This window comes from Choloepus didactylus, chromosome 20 (genome assembly GCF_015220235.1).
Source record: "Choloepus didactylus isolate mChoDid1 chromosome 20, mChoDid1.pri, whole genome shotgun sequence".
NCBI classification, from domain to species: domain Eukaryota; kingdom Metazoa; phylum Chordata; class Mammalia; order Pilosa; family Megalonychidae; genus Choloepus; species Choloepus didactylus.
This window is the reverse complement of record NC_051326.1, coordinates 51,489,753-51,505,276: the sequence shown is the minus strand read 5'-3', so window position 1 is coordinate 51,505,276 and position 15,524 is coordinate 51,489,753. Positions and strand designations below refer to the sequence as shown.

Genomic DNA, 15,524 nt, shown 5'->3' with positions numbered 1-15,524 from the left:
GTACCACTGAATCGTTACATTTGAAAGTGGTCAAAATGGGAAGTTTTAAATTGTATATATGTTGCCAAGATAAAAATTGAAGGGAAAAATGGGGGGATGGACAAAGCACTGGGCCCCAAAGTTCTCAAAGTGGACAACAGAATTACATCTTTATCTCCCAGCCCTGCTCCATCATTTTCAACCACAAATCAAATTCTCCCACCCTTCACCCCACACCTAGGAAGTTTGAAAATGGGTGTTCCAGCCTGCTTAGACAGATACTATCAATGGTTCTGGCATCACCATAGGAGTTTATAAACAACTAGGATTACTGGGCTCCCCGCTCAGATATTCGGTTTCAGATGGTCTGGGGTGGGGGTGGGGGTTTGCTGGATATGGGTAATTTTAAAAAAGCTCCCCAGCTGTGATGTTTCTGGAGCCAAGATTGAGAACTTGATAGGCAAGCGAGTGCTGGAGGGAGTGCTCTGCAAATTGCCTGGGAGTGGGGGTGAGGGTGGGGCAGGATATATGAGATGAGGAGCCTCAAGCAGATGCAACAAGAACTTTTTTTCTCTGTGGATGATAGATCTTCTGTAACTCACACAGTCCCGGGCCCTGCCCCAGGTCCCTCCCTAGGCCTCGCCCCTCCCGATATCTCACCCAGCTCCAAGACCGTGTGTCAGGTCCCACATAGGGGGAAGGGCAGTGAGTTCGCCTGCCACGTGGGCTTGGAGAGGGTGAGGGAGGGCCACATCGGAGCAAAGGGGAGGTTCTCTGGGAGAGACTCTTGGGCACAGTTGTGAATGGGCTCAGCCTCTCCTTGGCAGCAACAAGCTTCACAGGGGCATGCCCCAAGATCAAGGGCTCATCCTACCAAACTGTCAGTCCTCAACAGTTGTGAGAGAACTGGTAACAACCCAGGTGAGGAAGTCCAACATTTCCTTATTCTTCCCCAGTTCCCCGGGGGGCCCTGCAAATATATCCTCATTCTCTACCCAAATTACTTTGGGATGTATTGGAATTTTACACTAACCTGTACAAACCCACCAGATCTCACTTCCTATTCAAAGTTCCATGTAATTATGGTATTTGAACAAACTGCACAAGTTAAAAAAAAACACAAAAAACAAAAAAGACCGTATGTCAGGCCCTGTCCTAGGTTCTCGCCTATTCCAGATCCTGACCTACTCTATGCCCGCTTCCTAAAGGCTCAGCTTCTCTCCAGGTCCCGCCCTGCTCCAGATGTTTCCTGTCCAGGCTGGGTTTCGCTCAAGCGTTGCGATTCTCCAAGCTAAATCCTGCCCCGCCCCTCCCCGCCCGGCCCGCCCCACCCTGCTCTGGACTCCGCCCTGGACCCCGCCCCACTCCAGGCTCCGCCCCACCCCTATCTGGACTCCACCCCAGCCCCGTCCCCGCCCAGCTCTAGGCCCCACCTCCGCTCCGCCCGGGTCTGGATTACGCCCCGCCCCCTGAACTGCGCCCTGGCCCCGCCCACCTGCAGCCCTTCCTCCGCCCCACTTGTCAGCAGGTTCCGCCCGCGGTTGACGTCATCTCTGTGCGCCGCTGGCAGAAATATGGTTGGGTGTGAATTTCTGGTCGCTCGGTTTTGAGATCGGGAGCCAAAATGCTTCTCTCTCCGCGGGAGTGAGAAATGACCAGGCTTTTATCGCTGGCTCACAGAGTTGCTTTAGCCGCTGTGAGCTGCAGTCGTTGCCGTTGCGGGGGATTCGGGATGTTTTACGCGGTGAGGAGGGGCCGCAAGACCGGGGTTTTTCTTACGTGGTGAGTGCCTTGCGTGCCCTGCTTACTACCCTCTTCCTTGCCGAATGGCAGGAGACAAGCTTTTCAGGGATGATGCGTTCTGAGCTTTGCCTCCCGGGGATGCCACACGGTTGGAAGAGCCCTACTTTCTTACTGACTTCTAGGAAATTGGGGAACCTGAAAGGCGTGCAGCCCTAGTTCTGGCTCTTGCTAGTCACCAGCTGACGTCGGACTACCAGGTTCACTGGGTTGGAGGCCTCGACTAAGTTTGGTTTTTGTTTGGAATATCAGAAAGGTCATATAGAGTTCGAGAGTTGCCTGTGGCCCCTTATTTCTTCCTTTTTGTTGCAATTAAGAATTCCTAAAAGCTAATACATAGATGAGAAGTACCAAGCAGCATTACCAGAAGATTTTTCCAATCAAATAAGGTAGAACTGCAACTCAGTGATGCCTAATCTAATCTTTCTTGTGTTTTTAAAAAGAGAAATTATTATAAACTATTATTTGCTGTTGAATCCCTGTAACTATCCTTTGAGGTAGGTGTGACTAGTCTCATTTTTCAGGTGTGGCTGTGGTGGTCAGAACGTTCACAGGGCTAGTAAGTGACAGGTGCAGGACTTGAACTCAGATTTTCTGAGTCCAAACCAGGACTCTTCCCACTACACATAGCAAGGTTTATTATTGGTATGTTTCCTCATGCACTTCAGCCATGGTATTGAAGAAGAAGCATTTCAGAAGCTGGCCTTTTCGCTATAATGAAATGATTTCTATGGTCCCTACCCTGCCCCCCCTCAAAAAAAAAAACCCCAAAACTTTAGCTTTGAATCTGAGGAAAGCCCGATGCTGCTAGTGTACTGTCTGGCTGACACATAGCGTGACACAGGATGTGGGGTTGTACATAAAAGATAAAGCTGTAAATAATGAGAAGACCCTTCTTCTCCAAGGAACTCACAGCCCTATTATTTTTTTAGATTATTTCCAACTTAGAAAAAGAATCTTAATTAAAAATGGGATAAGTAAAAGAGGGAGGAAGGAAGTAACATTATATATATTCTGTTCTAGGGGTGAATGTAGAGCACAGGTGGACCGTTTTCCTGCTGCCAGATTTAAGAAGTTTGCCACTGAAGATGATGCTTGGGCCTTTGTCAGGAGCTCTGTGAGCCCTGATGGTTCAGAAGGTAGTCGTTATTTCATATCAGCTTAACGTTTTAATCTATTCAGAGCGTTTCTTATTCCAGATCTCATTTGAGTTATATAGCTAATCTCTAGGCAGAGAGAGGAGATATGATTATTTCTCCTTTGCAGATCAAGAAACAGGATCAGAGAAGTTAATGATAGTGTTTCATGTTAGTAATGATATTAGAGACAAGACAACACAGATGTCCTGCCTCCATTCAGGACATAATTCCTTATCTTTTAAAAAATACTTGTACTTGCTATTGGATTGAATGGGCTACAGTTTTTAAGTGATGAGCATAGTTCCTCTCACTGCATGTATTTGAGTGATGGTTCCATTTTTATTTAGGACAGAGTTACACACACAATCTGGATTTCTTCCAATTTCATGTGTTACAGAAAATATAGTTATTTGAAATATAAGGGGGTGTTCCAGTTTGCTAATGCTGCTGTTTTGCAAAACACCAGAAATGGATTGGCTTTTATAAAGGGGGGTTATTTGATTACAAAGTTACAGTCTTAAGGCCATAAAATGTCCAAGGTAAGGCATCAAAAATAGGATACCTTCACTGGAGAAAGGCCATTGGCATCCAGAAAACCTCTGTTAGCTGGGAAGGCATGTGGCTGGCATCTTCTTCTTTTGCTCCCAGGTTGCGTTTTAAAATGGCTTTCTCCCAGGATGTTTCTCTCTAGGTGTCTGGAGGTATTCTGTTAGTCTCTCCCAGGCAAACTCTGGAGTAGTAAAAGTCTGTTTTCAACAGCCGTCTTCAAAATGTCTCTCTCTTGGCTGCAGCACCTCCTTCTGTCTATGAACACTTTTTTTTTTTTTAATTCAATTTCATTGAGATATATTCACATACCATGCAGTCATACAAAGTGTACAATCAGTTGTTCACAGTACCCATTATATAGTTGTGCATTCATCACCAAAATTAATTTTTGAACATTTTCATTACCACACACACCAAAGTAATAAGAATAAAAATTAAAGTGAAAAAGAACAGTTAAAGTAAAAAAGAACAATAGGTGCCTTTTTTTTTTGCCCCCGTTTTTCTACTCATCCATCCATACACTGGACAAAGGGGAGTGTGATCCACATGGCTTTCCCAAACACATTGTTACCTCTCAGAAGCTACATTGTTATACAATCGTCTTCAAGAGTCAAGGGTTCTGGGTTGTAGTTTGATAGTTTCAGGTATTTACTGCTAGCTATTCCAAGTCATTGGAACCTAAAAAGGGTTATCTATATTGTGCGTAAGAGTGCCCACCAGAGTGACCTCTCTGAGTGATTTTGGAATCTCTCAGCCATTGAAACTTTTTCATTTTCTTTCACATCCCCCTTTTGGTCAAGAAGATGTTCTCCATCCCACAATGCCAGGTCTAGCTTCCTCCCCAGGAGTCATATTCCATGTTGCCAGGGGGATTTACACCCCTGGGTGTCAGATCCCACAGAGCGGGGAGGGCAGTGATTTCACCTTTCAAGTTGGCTTAGCTAGAGAGAGAGGGACACATCTGAGCAACAAAGAGGCATTCAGGAGGAGACACTTAGGCACAGTTATAAGCAGGCTGTTCTAGCTTGCTAATGCTGCTGGAATGCAAAACACCAGAAATGGATCAGCTTTTATAAAGGGGGTTTATTTGGTTACAAAGTTACAGTCTTAGGCCATAAATGTCCAAAGTAAGTCATCAACAATCGGGTACCTTCACTGGAGGATGGCCAGTGGTGTCCAGAAAACTCTGTTAGCTGGGAGGCACGTGGTTGGTGTCTGCTCCAAAGTTCTGGGTTCACAATGGCTTTTTCCCAGGATGTTCCTCTCTAGGCTGCAGTTCCTCAAAAATGTCCCTCTTCATTGCTCTTGGGGTGTTTGTCCTCTCTGAGCTTCACTGTCCTCTCTTAGCTTCCTACTGTTTGTCAGCTCATTTATATGGCTCCAGTGATTTAATTTAGACCCCACCCTGAATGGGTGGGGTAACACCTCCATGGAAATTATCCAGTCAGAGTCATCACCAGCAGTTAGGTGGGGCGCATCTCCAGGGAAACACTCAAAGAATTACAATCCAATCAACACTGATATGTCTGCCCACACAAGATGACATCAAAGATAATGGCATTTTGGGGGACATAATGCATTCAAACCAGCACAGGGTGACTCTACTTTAAAACCAGAGATTTAAAAAATATATCTTAATCTACCTTGAGACAAGACTTTTTTTTTTTTTTAACTTTACTCACAAACTTCATTACTACAGCAGATTAAGACCAAGCAGAAGATAGATCCCCCCAGAGCACATTGAGATGCATGAACAGTGAACAACTCCTCCTTTGAACTCTTGTAGCAATTCTGAATAACACAGAATTTAAGGAGAGGCAGATCACTAAGAATCTACCCCTGAAGTGCTAGTTTCCATGAAGGGAGAGGACCTCAAAGTGCATCTATTTCACCCTCCATCTTCCCAGCAGCTTTTAAAGGAAGTTCTGATGTGACAGTTCTATTTTCTACTCAGATGGAGAAATTAGTTTGGGAGACAGAAAGCAAGTTTAAAAGTGTGACTCTTGTCTTTATTGGGTTCTTAATATTTACATTTCGCAGATTTTTTTTAACTAAATAGTTCATCTAACTCATTTTTTCCAGTACAAATATGTACTCTAAATCTTTACTTCAGGGCCAGATAGTTCTTTATATCTATGAATCTTACTTCATAGTTTATAGAGACCTCCTAGTGAAGTGACATATATATATATAAATTGGGATTTAACATTTTTAATATTCAGGACCTATACCAAAGCAGAAGTGTTGTCCCTTTATCCCGTTTTTCTCTCTCTTAATATTACATTTATCCTTATTTGGGGATTACTAAGTTATTTGTAGCTATTGTGTCTCATATAAGCTGACTTAGGGTTAATTTACTCAAAGAAAAATCACAATTATTTTGTAAAATAAAAAGTGTCTGACACATATGTTCTCCCTTTCCTTCAGAGTCTTGATTGTTCTTTAAAAACTTTCAGTTTAATTTAACTTTCTCTGTTATAAATAAGACCAATACTTACATTAATTTTTAAGATTCTACAAAATTGTCCATGTGTATTGAGTTCTGTAGAGTACTGAGAGAAATGTTTTCAAGGTGAATATAAAGTAACACTAAATATAACAGAGTGGAAATACAAAACATTGCACCATATGTAATGCAAATTTCAATCGAGTTTTGCCTGTGTACCTTAGCATTATTCTGAAAGGCGTGGCTTTAGAAGACAGCCTAGGCTAGAGATTTGGGTTTGTACCTATCTAGTAGGTACTCAATAAATGTTAGTGCCCCATTTCTCCATCCCTGGTTTATGGTTTAGAGCTAAAAGTGATGTTGGGTTAAGGTTGTTATCTTGGAGACACAATTAGTTGTTCTTTCTTTACCTCTCTTCCCACTCTATAAAATGATGATGTAGAAAAAGACATTTCAGATCATCCAGTCCAATGTCTGATTTTACAGAAGCCTAGAGCATTTAAGTGAACTGACAAAGTTCACAGTTGAGAAGAGGTAGAGCTCAAATTGAAACTGTTTTTTTTTTTTTTTTTGAATGGGTCTAATTCTTCTTGTTCTTCAGCTTCTGTTCCAATTTGCTAATGATGCCTTTTACAAAATACCAGAAATGGATTGGCTTTTATAAAGGGGGTTTATTTGGTTACAAAGTTACAGTCTTAAGTCCATAAAGTGTCCATGGTAAGGGGGTACCTTTGCTGAAGGATGGCTGATGGCATCTGGAAAACCTCTGTTAGCTGGGAAGGCACATGGCTGGTGTCTGCTCCAGAGTTCTGGTTTCAAAATGGCTTTCTCCCAGGACGTTCCTTTCTAGGCTGCAGCTCCTCAAAACGTCACTCTTAGTTGCTCTTGGGGCATTTGTCCTCTCCTAGCTTCTCCGGAGCAAAAGTCTGCTTTCAAAGGTCCTCTCTAAAATGTCTCTGTAAGCTGCAGATCCTCTCTCAACTCCTGTGCATTCTTCAAAGTGTCCCTCTTGGCTGTGGCAAGCTTGCTCCTTCTGTCTGAGCTTATATAGTGCTCTAGTAAACTAATCAAGGCCCATGCTGAATGGGCAGGGCCACATTTCCATGGAAATTATCTAATCAGAGTTATCACCTACAGTTGGGTGGGTCACATCTCCATGGAAACACTCAAAGAATTACAATCTAATCAACAGTAATATGTCTGCCCACACAAGATTGCATCAAAGATAATGGTGTTTTGGGGGACATAATACATTCAAACTGTAGGATGGCCTTTGGTGTCCAGAAAACCTCTGTTAGCTGGGAAGGCACATGGCTGGCATCTGCTTGCTCCCAGGTTGTGTCTCAAAATGGTGTTCTCCAAAATGTTGCTCTTGGGGTATTTTGTCCTCTCTTAGCTGCAGCTCTTCAAAACGTCACTCTCAGTTGCTCTGAACTATCTGTCAGCTTTTGTATGGCTCCAGTGATTTAATTCAGAACTACCCTGAATAGGTGGGGTAATACCTCCACGGAAATGATCCAGTCAGAGGTCTTGCCCACAGTTGCTTGAGTCACATCTCCATGGAAACAATCAAAGATTCCAAGCTAATCAACACTAATATGTCTGCCCCCACAAAATTGCATCAAAGATAATGGCATTTTCAGGGACATAATACATCTAAACTAGCACAGCTACCATAATAATATTAAAGAGTGAGTGAAGTGCTGGTTTCTCCCAGATAACTGTGAGATAGTATTTGAGAATCCCTTTAGATTACCTGGCTAGACTGCTGAAGAAATAACATTGCAACGTTACATCCCTACAGGGACTCAATCTCTTCTACCCTCTGGTTTCTATTTTGCGTTCTTTACCTGCCCCGTTATCTGTTTATTTAAGCTGGACTTCCCCATGTCCTCCTAATCTCCCTAGAGGTTCTCGACTTGGCATCTATGCGATTCTAGAATTTCGAGGTGGAATATTGGGGGGCGCAGAGCACTGAACTATGGATACCACTAATACTTTCTACAAAATTTGGAAATTCTGATTTTCTGGTTAAAGAGCCCTGCAGGTTTTCAAAATGTCAGTGGTCCCTAACGGGTTAAGAACCTTTGGTATCTTTATTACTGCCATTAAAACCAGATTATGTTTTTAACAGAAGCCTTGCTGTTGTTTCCACATTGAATTTACGAAGTTTATCATGCAAAATTTAGAATTACTTCCCAGGACATCAAAGTTTGAAATGGGGTATATCATCTTAAATCATTCTAGGGTACTTGTGCCTTATTTAGTGATATTAAATAACATACTACATTTCTTGACTCTTAAATATTTTATGTTATGTTCATTGTTTCGACTTATGAGTAGACCCTGTCTTTCAGGACAGAAAAATAAACTTGTACCAGAATCACAAGTGAAAGCAAAAAGGCGACCGCGTGAGTCATTGGATGTAGCCGAAGATGAAAATGAAGAACCATATGCAAAGCATGTAAAACAAAATACAGAATCAATACCTTTGGTTGGCAAAGACAAATTTTCTTACATGGGTATATATTTCTTGGATTTAAACATTTTTAATGGAATAATCATGAAAATATATCTGTACATAAAATTTTATCCCATTTTGTTAATGGGAACAATTTGAGCTAATGTTTAATATCTTTATTTTTATCTTAAAAAGTTAATTACGGATTTCTTAAGGTCAGTATTTTATAATTGATAAAGTGATGCAGAATTACTAAAATTTTGGGTGTTCATAGGAAAACCATTATATAGACTACAAATAAAAAACATTGCAGTCTTTCAAAATATCAGTATTCCCGATGCACACAGTATTTTAGGTCTCTAACAAAGAGAAAATGCAAAGACATCATTCAGCTTCTTCAAATAAGGTAGGGCCTACTGAGAGCTGCTTTTTTATAATTAACACAAGCATTTCAATCTTTGAAAACTTTAAGAGATCCTACCTTATCATGAGAAGCAAGATAGTAAAGAACTTTCTCTTCTGCCTTTAACTCCAGGAATCATTGTTTATATTTAGTCACTTTATTTTTTTATTCAGCTTTGAGATATATTCATATACTATGCAGTCATACAAAGCATACAATCAGTTGTTCACAGTACCATTATATAGTTGTGCGTTCATCACCAAAATTAATTTTTGAACATTTTCATCACCACACATACGAAAGTAGTAAGAATACAAATTAAAGGGAAAAAGAACAATTAAAGTAAAAAAGAACAATGGGTGCCTTTTTTTTTTTTTTTTTTTTTTGCCCCTGTTTTTCTACTCATCCATCCATACACTGGACAAAGGGGAGTGTGGTCTACATTGGCTTTCCCAATCACATTGTCACCCCTCAGAAGCTACATTGTTACACAATTGTCTTCAAGATTCAAGGGTTCTGGATTGTAGTTTGATAGTTTCAGGTATGTACTGCTAGCTATTCCAAGTCATTAGAACCAAAAAAGGGTTATCTATATTGTGCATAAGAGTGCCCACCAGAGAGAACTCTCAGCTCCTTTTGGAATCTCTCAGCCACTGAAACTTTTTCATTTCCTTTCATATCCCCTTTTTGGTCAAGAAGATGTTCTCCATCCCACGATGCCGGGTCTAGATTCCTCCCCAGGAGTCATATTCCATGCTGTCAGGGAGATTTACACCCCTGGGTGTCTGATCCCACATAGCGGGGAGGGCAGTGAGTTCACCTGCGAAGTTGGCTTAGCTAGAGCGAGAGGGCCACATCTGAGCAACAAAGAGGCACTCAGGAGGCACAGTTATAATCAGGTCTAGCCTCTCTTGCAGCAACAGTCTTCCCAAGGGCAAGTCCTGCATATTTAGTCACTTATAAGTCTACGTTTTGTCTTTTACATGTATGGAGGGAAAGTATAAATAACTAGCATTTTTATATCAGTCAGCATATTTGTAGGTTCAAAGTTTTTCCCAAGAAGAAGCCACTTTATAATTCAAGAAAAACGAGTAGAAAATGCTGCATGTATATCAGCTTTGCAGTTATGTAAAAAAAGCAAGGGTCCTTGATTTGGCTATATTTTACCCATAGTAATTGAAGGAGATATTCTGGAGTAATTGAGAGATCAGCCTTTTCCAATGTATAAACAGTTACTTGGAGCACAGTGTATATGGTACCTAATATAGAGCCTGACATATAAAAGGAACTCACCGTGGAAATATAAATAAGTGAATACAAAGGGAGTTTGCAATACTGCTGATAGTTTCAAGTTCCAGTTGAACCAAGGAAGCTTCTCCAACATCCGTACTTGAATAGGTTACCCTCTGATACTCGTAACCCCACTCCTGTCATGAATGTATTCCTCCAACCCTTCTTTAATGTTTTGCCTCCTTTTCCTGTTGCCTCTGCCATGCTCAATCTACCAGACTTTTGACAAATACCTCATACATGTTGCCTCTATTTGCTCTCATACCCCTGTTCTTTAACTCTGCAATACGACTTCTACTCCCATTACTCTTGAAAGGGTTCTGCTGGTCTTCAGTGACCTTGAGGGTGGCCTCTTATCAGTCCTTTTCTACTGTGTTCTCTATAGAATTAGTAGTCAAATCAGACCTTCCTGATGGAAAGAAGCAAAGACAGGGACCAATTTTTACTAGTGGCAAATATATTAAAAAAAAAAATTTTGTCAGAGGGCTTGAACTACTGGGCAAGGTCACTATCAGATTGAGGCATACTGCTATTAGTTTTGTGAAGCACAACAAACTGATAGTGAAAGTAACCTATCGTGTAGAAAGGAACAGTTTTATTGGCCCTTTCAGAATGGGATGTGAACAGCGGTTCTCGCTGCCGTGCATTCTCCTTTAATTTACCTGGCATGTGGGACTGAAACATCAGTGGATTCCAAGCAAAAGTGTTGAATACCCCCATATAAGGAATTGATGTTTTCATAGACAGAAATCTTCAACAGTATTGCAAAATACTCTCTAAGTTTAAAATACTAATTCAACTTTAGTAAACTTTTGATGTGAATTTCAGTTTTTAGTAATGTCAGTCCAGCAGCACTTATTAAATTTCCTTTTTACAGGAGACTTTGTAGTTGTTTACACTGATGGCTGCTGCTCCAGTAATGGACGGAGGAGGGCACGAGCAGGAATTGGTGTTTATTGGGGACCAGGCCATCCTTTGTAAGTAAAACAAATAAAGCAAACTTTTTGCAACTTCAGATTTTACTGAATCGTATTTCAAAACTTGTGAAAGGATGAGGCGAGATCTGTTTAATTACTTGGAAGACCTACCAAATAAACAGCATTTGCAGGGGATAGCAGAAAAACAGAGCTTTGAATAATGTTGATGCTGAACAGATTTGTTCTTTAGAATGATAAAGTACCTTAGCATTGCTTTTCTAGTCCTAAAACTTGACAAGTCTGTGTCTCCCTAGTAAGATTTTTACATCAAAATTATGTAACTGCCTGTTTTAAAAAGTCACATGGTACACTGGGACATAGTTTGGGCAAGGTGCACAGGAGGGCAGGGGCAGGTCACTGGACTTGGAAACCATTATATCACTCGAGTTTTAGCCATCACTCTTTTGAAAATATGTGCGCCTAGAGGTGATCTCATTATTTTTCAAAAGGCACAGAGTCAAGGTGATGTGAAATGCAACCATTCAAATAAACCTAACCCTTGGGTATGAAAGAACTTGACTAGTAACTGAGAGCCCTAAAATTAAATGTAAACTAGGGATTTGACCCTTCTAAAGTCTCCATCTTTAGTTCTGAGCCTTGTTTTCCAATATTTACAGGTGCTAACAAGCACTGTTAGGCACATTTAATGTAAAGTGTTTGGTAGTAATGCCACTTTACGCATATATTGAGCTTTACAGTTTACAAAGTTCTTTCACCTTAATACCTCATTTTAGCTTCAAGCCCTATAAAAGAGGGCAGACTCATGTTATTCCCATTTTACAGGTAGAAAACTGAGTGTGAGGGAGTTTTAAATGGCTTGACCAAAATCATACAGCTAATGTATTTCAGGGGTAAGCTTTTGACTTCTAGCCCAGTGTTTCTTCTACCATCCCATCCCATCATGTCTTTTGATAAAATGTTAAAAGTGCTGGTTTGGTTGGTGTTTAAAGGCTGTGTTTTTATATGATGATTTTATATTTCAAGTAAATATACACTAACCTATTGTTATCCACTGAGAGGCTTAAGGAATCACTTAGAGAATTAGTTTTATAATTTTATTTTCTTTGGTACTGCTTTGAAACAGAAATGTAGGAATTAGACTTCCTGGACGACAAACGAACCAAAGAGCAGAAATTCATGTAAGTTATCTGATACATTTTTTCACTCAAAATTTAACTTTATCATTCTTTAGCATTGACTACGAACATATCAGCTAACTTTATATTGTATAGAGGATATTCAGAGTCCAAAAGAAGCTTATTTTGGAGTTTGTTACTACTCTTCACAATAGGAATTTACTGAAAATAAAATGAAAACTTATTTCAAAGAGAGATTTAAGCAGAAGAATTGCATATATATCATTATTTCACAGAATATAGTCATTACAGCTAGTACAGAAAAAGAAGGAATGTTTAAACTTTAAAGTCATTAGGAACATCAACAATGTTGAAAGTTAAGCACTTCCTATAGCATGATTATTGATTTATTTCTTCAAGGCAGCCTGCAAAGCCATTGAACAAGCAAAGGCTCAAAACATCAATAAGTTGGTTCTATATACAGATAGTATGTTTACTATAAATGGTAAGTTTTCACATTATATTTCTTCTAGTGTTTTATTATTATTATTAGTAGTAGTAGTAGTAGTAGTAGTAAATTTAAGGGAAATAGATACTTCTTAACCCAGGAGGAGATACTGTAACAGGGCAGGACCCAAATGGTAAGAGGGTATAACATTGAATGGTAAGATACAGAGGAAAGAATGAGGATTTTGAAGTCCTGTTTCCACTGCATCAAGGTTTACTACATATTTATTTCATACACACTTTGTGCTAGGCCCTTTGCTAGGTGCGGAAGATAAAACAGTAATAAAGATAGATATATCTCTGCTCTCCTGGCATTTAAGAGTCTAAACCTGTATAAATTATCTAAGATAGTATGCTAAGAGCTCCTTTGTAAAACGCAATAAATAGGACCACAGGGGAGGGATGCTGAAGAGGTCAAGGAAAGCTTTCTGGAGAACTGGCATCTTCAACTGACAGCTGAATGTTGAATACTAGATAGAGAAAAGGGAAAAGAAAGGGAATGTTTCAGGCATGTGCAAAAGGCCAAAGCATGACACAGTTAAGAAAGTGAAAATTTCACCCAGAATGACTACTTAAAATACAAAGGGGAACAATTATAAGAGCTAAGTCTAGGGAGGTTAAAAAAAAGACTAGAACAGTTCAAGATATTTTCACTGAACTGATTGGCTTCCCCAAGGAATTTCGTGTGGGCAGAGCTAATCCTTTTTCTTTAGTATTTTGGGTGTCTCCCATTAACCACCTGTTCATCTGAACAGTGTTGATAGGTTTATATCACTTGGTATGGCAGAATGCTACTGTGAAGCAAAGCAGAGTAAAATTATTTTTCTCGACTTATATAGGGGATCTCTTTCAGCCACAGAATAGCTGAGTTGGGTTTGAGACAACTACATATCCCGCAGTAGAGTCTAAGAATGTATAGGTTTAGTGAGGAAATTAGGAAGGATGTCAGCCAGTCCTTTTGAGAATTAATAGCTGTATGTATTGTTCTGTTGAACATTGGTTAGAAAATATCCTGGGAGGGAGGGAGAGGGGGTGGAGCAAATTTAAGATGGGATAATAAATGTAAGAATAAAGGTAAAAAAGAAAGTGAAGCCAATTGTGAAATAATGAAATTAATCTGTATGCATTTCTTTTAGGTATAACTAATTGGGTTCAAGGTTGGAAGAACAATGGATGGAGAACAAGCACAGGGAAAGAGGTGATCAACAAAGAGGACTTTGTTGAGCTGGAGAGACTTACCCAGGACATGGATATTCAGTGGGTAAGTATTTTTTTAAACGTTTATGTCTTATGGCTATTATGACCAAGTAATCTAAATTAACTAGAGATATTTGTGGTTTTTGTACATGAGTGATTTAGTGGTTTAAGTTAAAATAAATTTCCATGAAATTATTTGCATCTTTAGATGAGTATATAATCAGTACTGGTTTTTGCTTGTTTTTTAAAATTATAGAAGTTGTAGGTTTACAGAAAAATCAGGCATAAAATATGGGGATCCAATATACCACTCTATTATTAACCTCTTTATTAGTGTGGACAATTGTTACAATTGATGAAAGAACATTTTTATAATTGTACTATCAACTATAGGCCATGGTTTTAACAAGAGGTATTAACTGTATACAGACACACTGGCAGTAAAATTTGAGGGCTATTCTGTACTCTTTGTATTTTGTTAGTAATGCCAGGTCAGGCATACCTCTTTACTGTTAAAGTGCTATATAATAGTCAGACCTATTGGTTTCTTTGGCATCAACCATAATGTTAAATAAAACTAATTTATAATGTGTTTAGTTAAAAAAAATTAATAAAGTTGTATGATATGGCCTTAGTTACATCACTAAGTAAATGGCAGTATTTTGTAAGAGATGATTTTTGTTAAAATTTTTTTTCAAACAGTACAGAGCAAGTTAAGCTGAAACCATTGTCTCAATTCCACCTTTCTCTCCTTCCCCAGAACCCCTGGTAACCTGACATTTAACTTTGTCTTTGAGCAACCTAAATGTAAACAATGGTTAAATCAAATAAATGCATAAATAAATAAAAAAGAATAAAAAGTGTGTGTGTATATATACATTTTATACATATACATACATACATGCACTTTGCTTGGAAAGCTTGCCAAGTTTCATTGTTAAGTAAGGAGAAAAAAGCAATACAAGCAGTAAAATTCAATTTCTTGAGAAACAAAACTAAATATTTGTAAAAGTTTACATTGCATAAGTGTGTTATAATAGGTGTGTAAGGATACACATCATGCTGTGTAGAATTATGTTGGGGAAAGACAGCCTATGAAGGGACCTGTCTTCTATCAGTATATTCTGTAGTTGAGATTTTTGGAATGAGAATGTAGTCAAGTGTTACTTGTGTAAAAATTAATAAAATTAAAAAGAAAAAATTTATTTTAACAGGTGCATGTTCCTGGTCATTCGGGATTTACAGGCAATGAAGAAGCTGATAGATTAGCAAGAGAAGGAGCTAAACAATCTGAAGACTGAAAGAAGTAATTTTAATACTTGGGAACACTTGAGTCAGTGGCTGTTTGACATTTACTTAATGGTATGAAAAATAAAACTATGGGATAAAGTAAAGCAATAGATGTGGCTGGCAGAATTTTATATTTAATCACAAAGAGAGTATGGCATTCTGTAAAATAAATACAGTTTGATGAAAAGTGGATATATATGTGTATGATATATATATATATATATATATATATATATATATATATATATATATAATAAATTGACTATCCGTTGAGATTTGAGGATTATTTGAGATTTCAGCATTGTGCTTATTTGGCTTGATACGTTCTTATATGTTTTATTGCAGTCTTGCCCAGAATTATATTGACTTTAATTAGGAGTGAATAAAACAATTGGTTTGAAAATGCAAAT

The 15,524-nt window shown here is 39.0% G+C and overlaps 1 protein-coding gene across 2 annotated transcripts; it reads left to right on the top strand.

Moving 5' to 3' along the window:
- The first annotated feature begins 1,536 nt into the window (after positions 1-1,536).
- Positions 1,537-15,306, top strand: RNASEH1 (ribonuclease H1). Of its 2 annotated transcripts, XM_037812723.1 has the most exons (8): positions 1,537-1,761; positions 2,803-2,918; positions 8,271-8,435; positions 10,945-11,044; positions 12,129-12,183; positions 12,541-12,625; positions 13,764-13,888; positions 15,039-15,306. In XM_037812723.1, exons 1-8 carry the CDS (start codon positions 1,631-1,633, stop codon positions 15,123-15,125), a joined length of 864 nt encoding a protein of 287 aa, XP_037668651.1. In that variant the 5' UTR covers positions 1,537-1,630; the 3' UTR covers positions 15,126-15,306. The 2 variants fall into 2 exon arrangements, with proteins under 2 accessions (XP_037668651.1, XP_037668652.1); XM_037812724.1 differs by lacking the exon at positions 8,271-8,435.
- Positions 15,307-15,524: the final 218 nt, after the last annotated feature.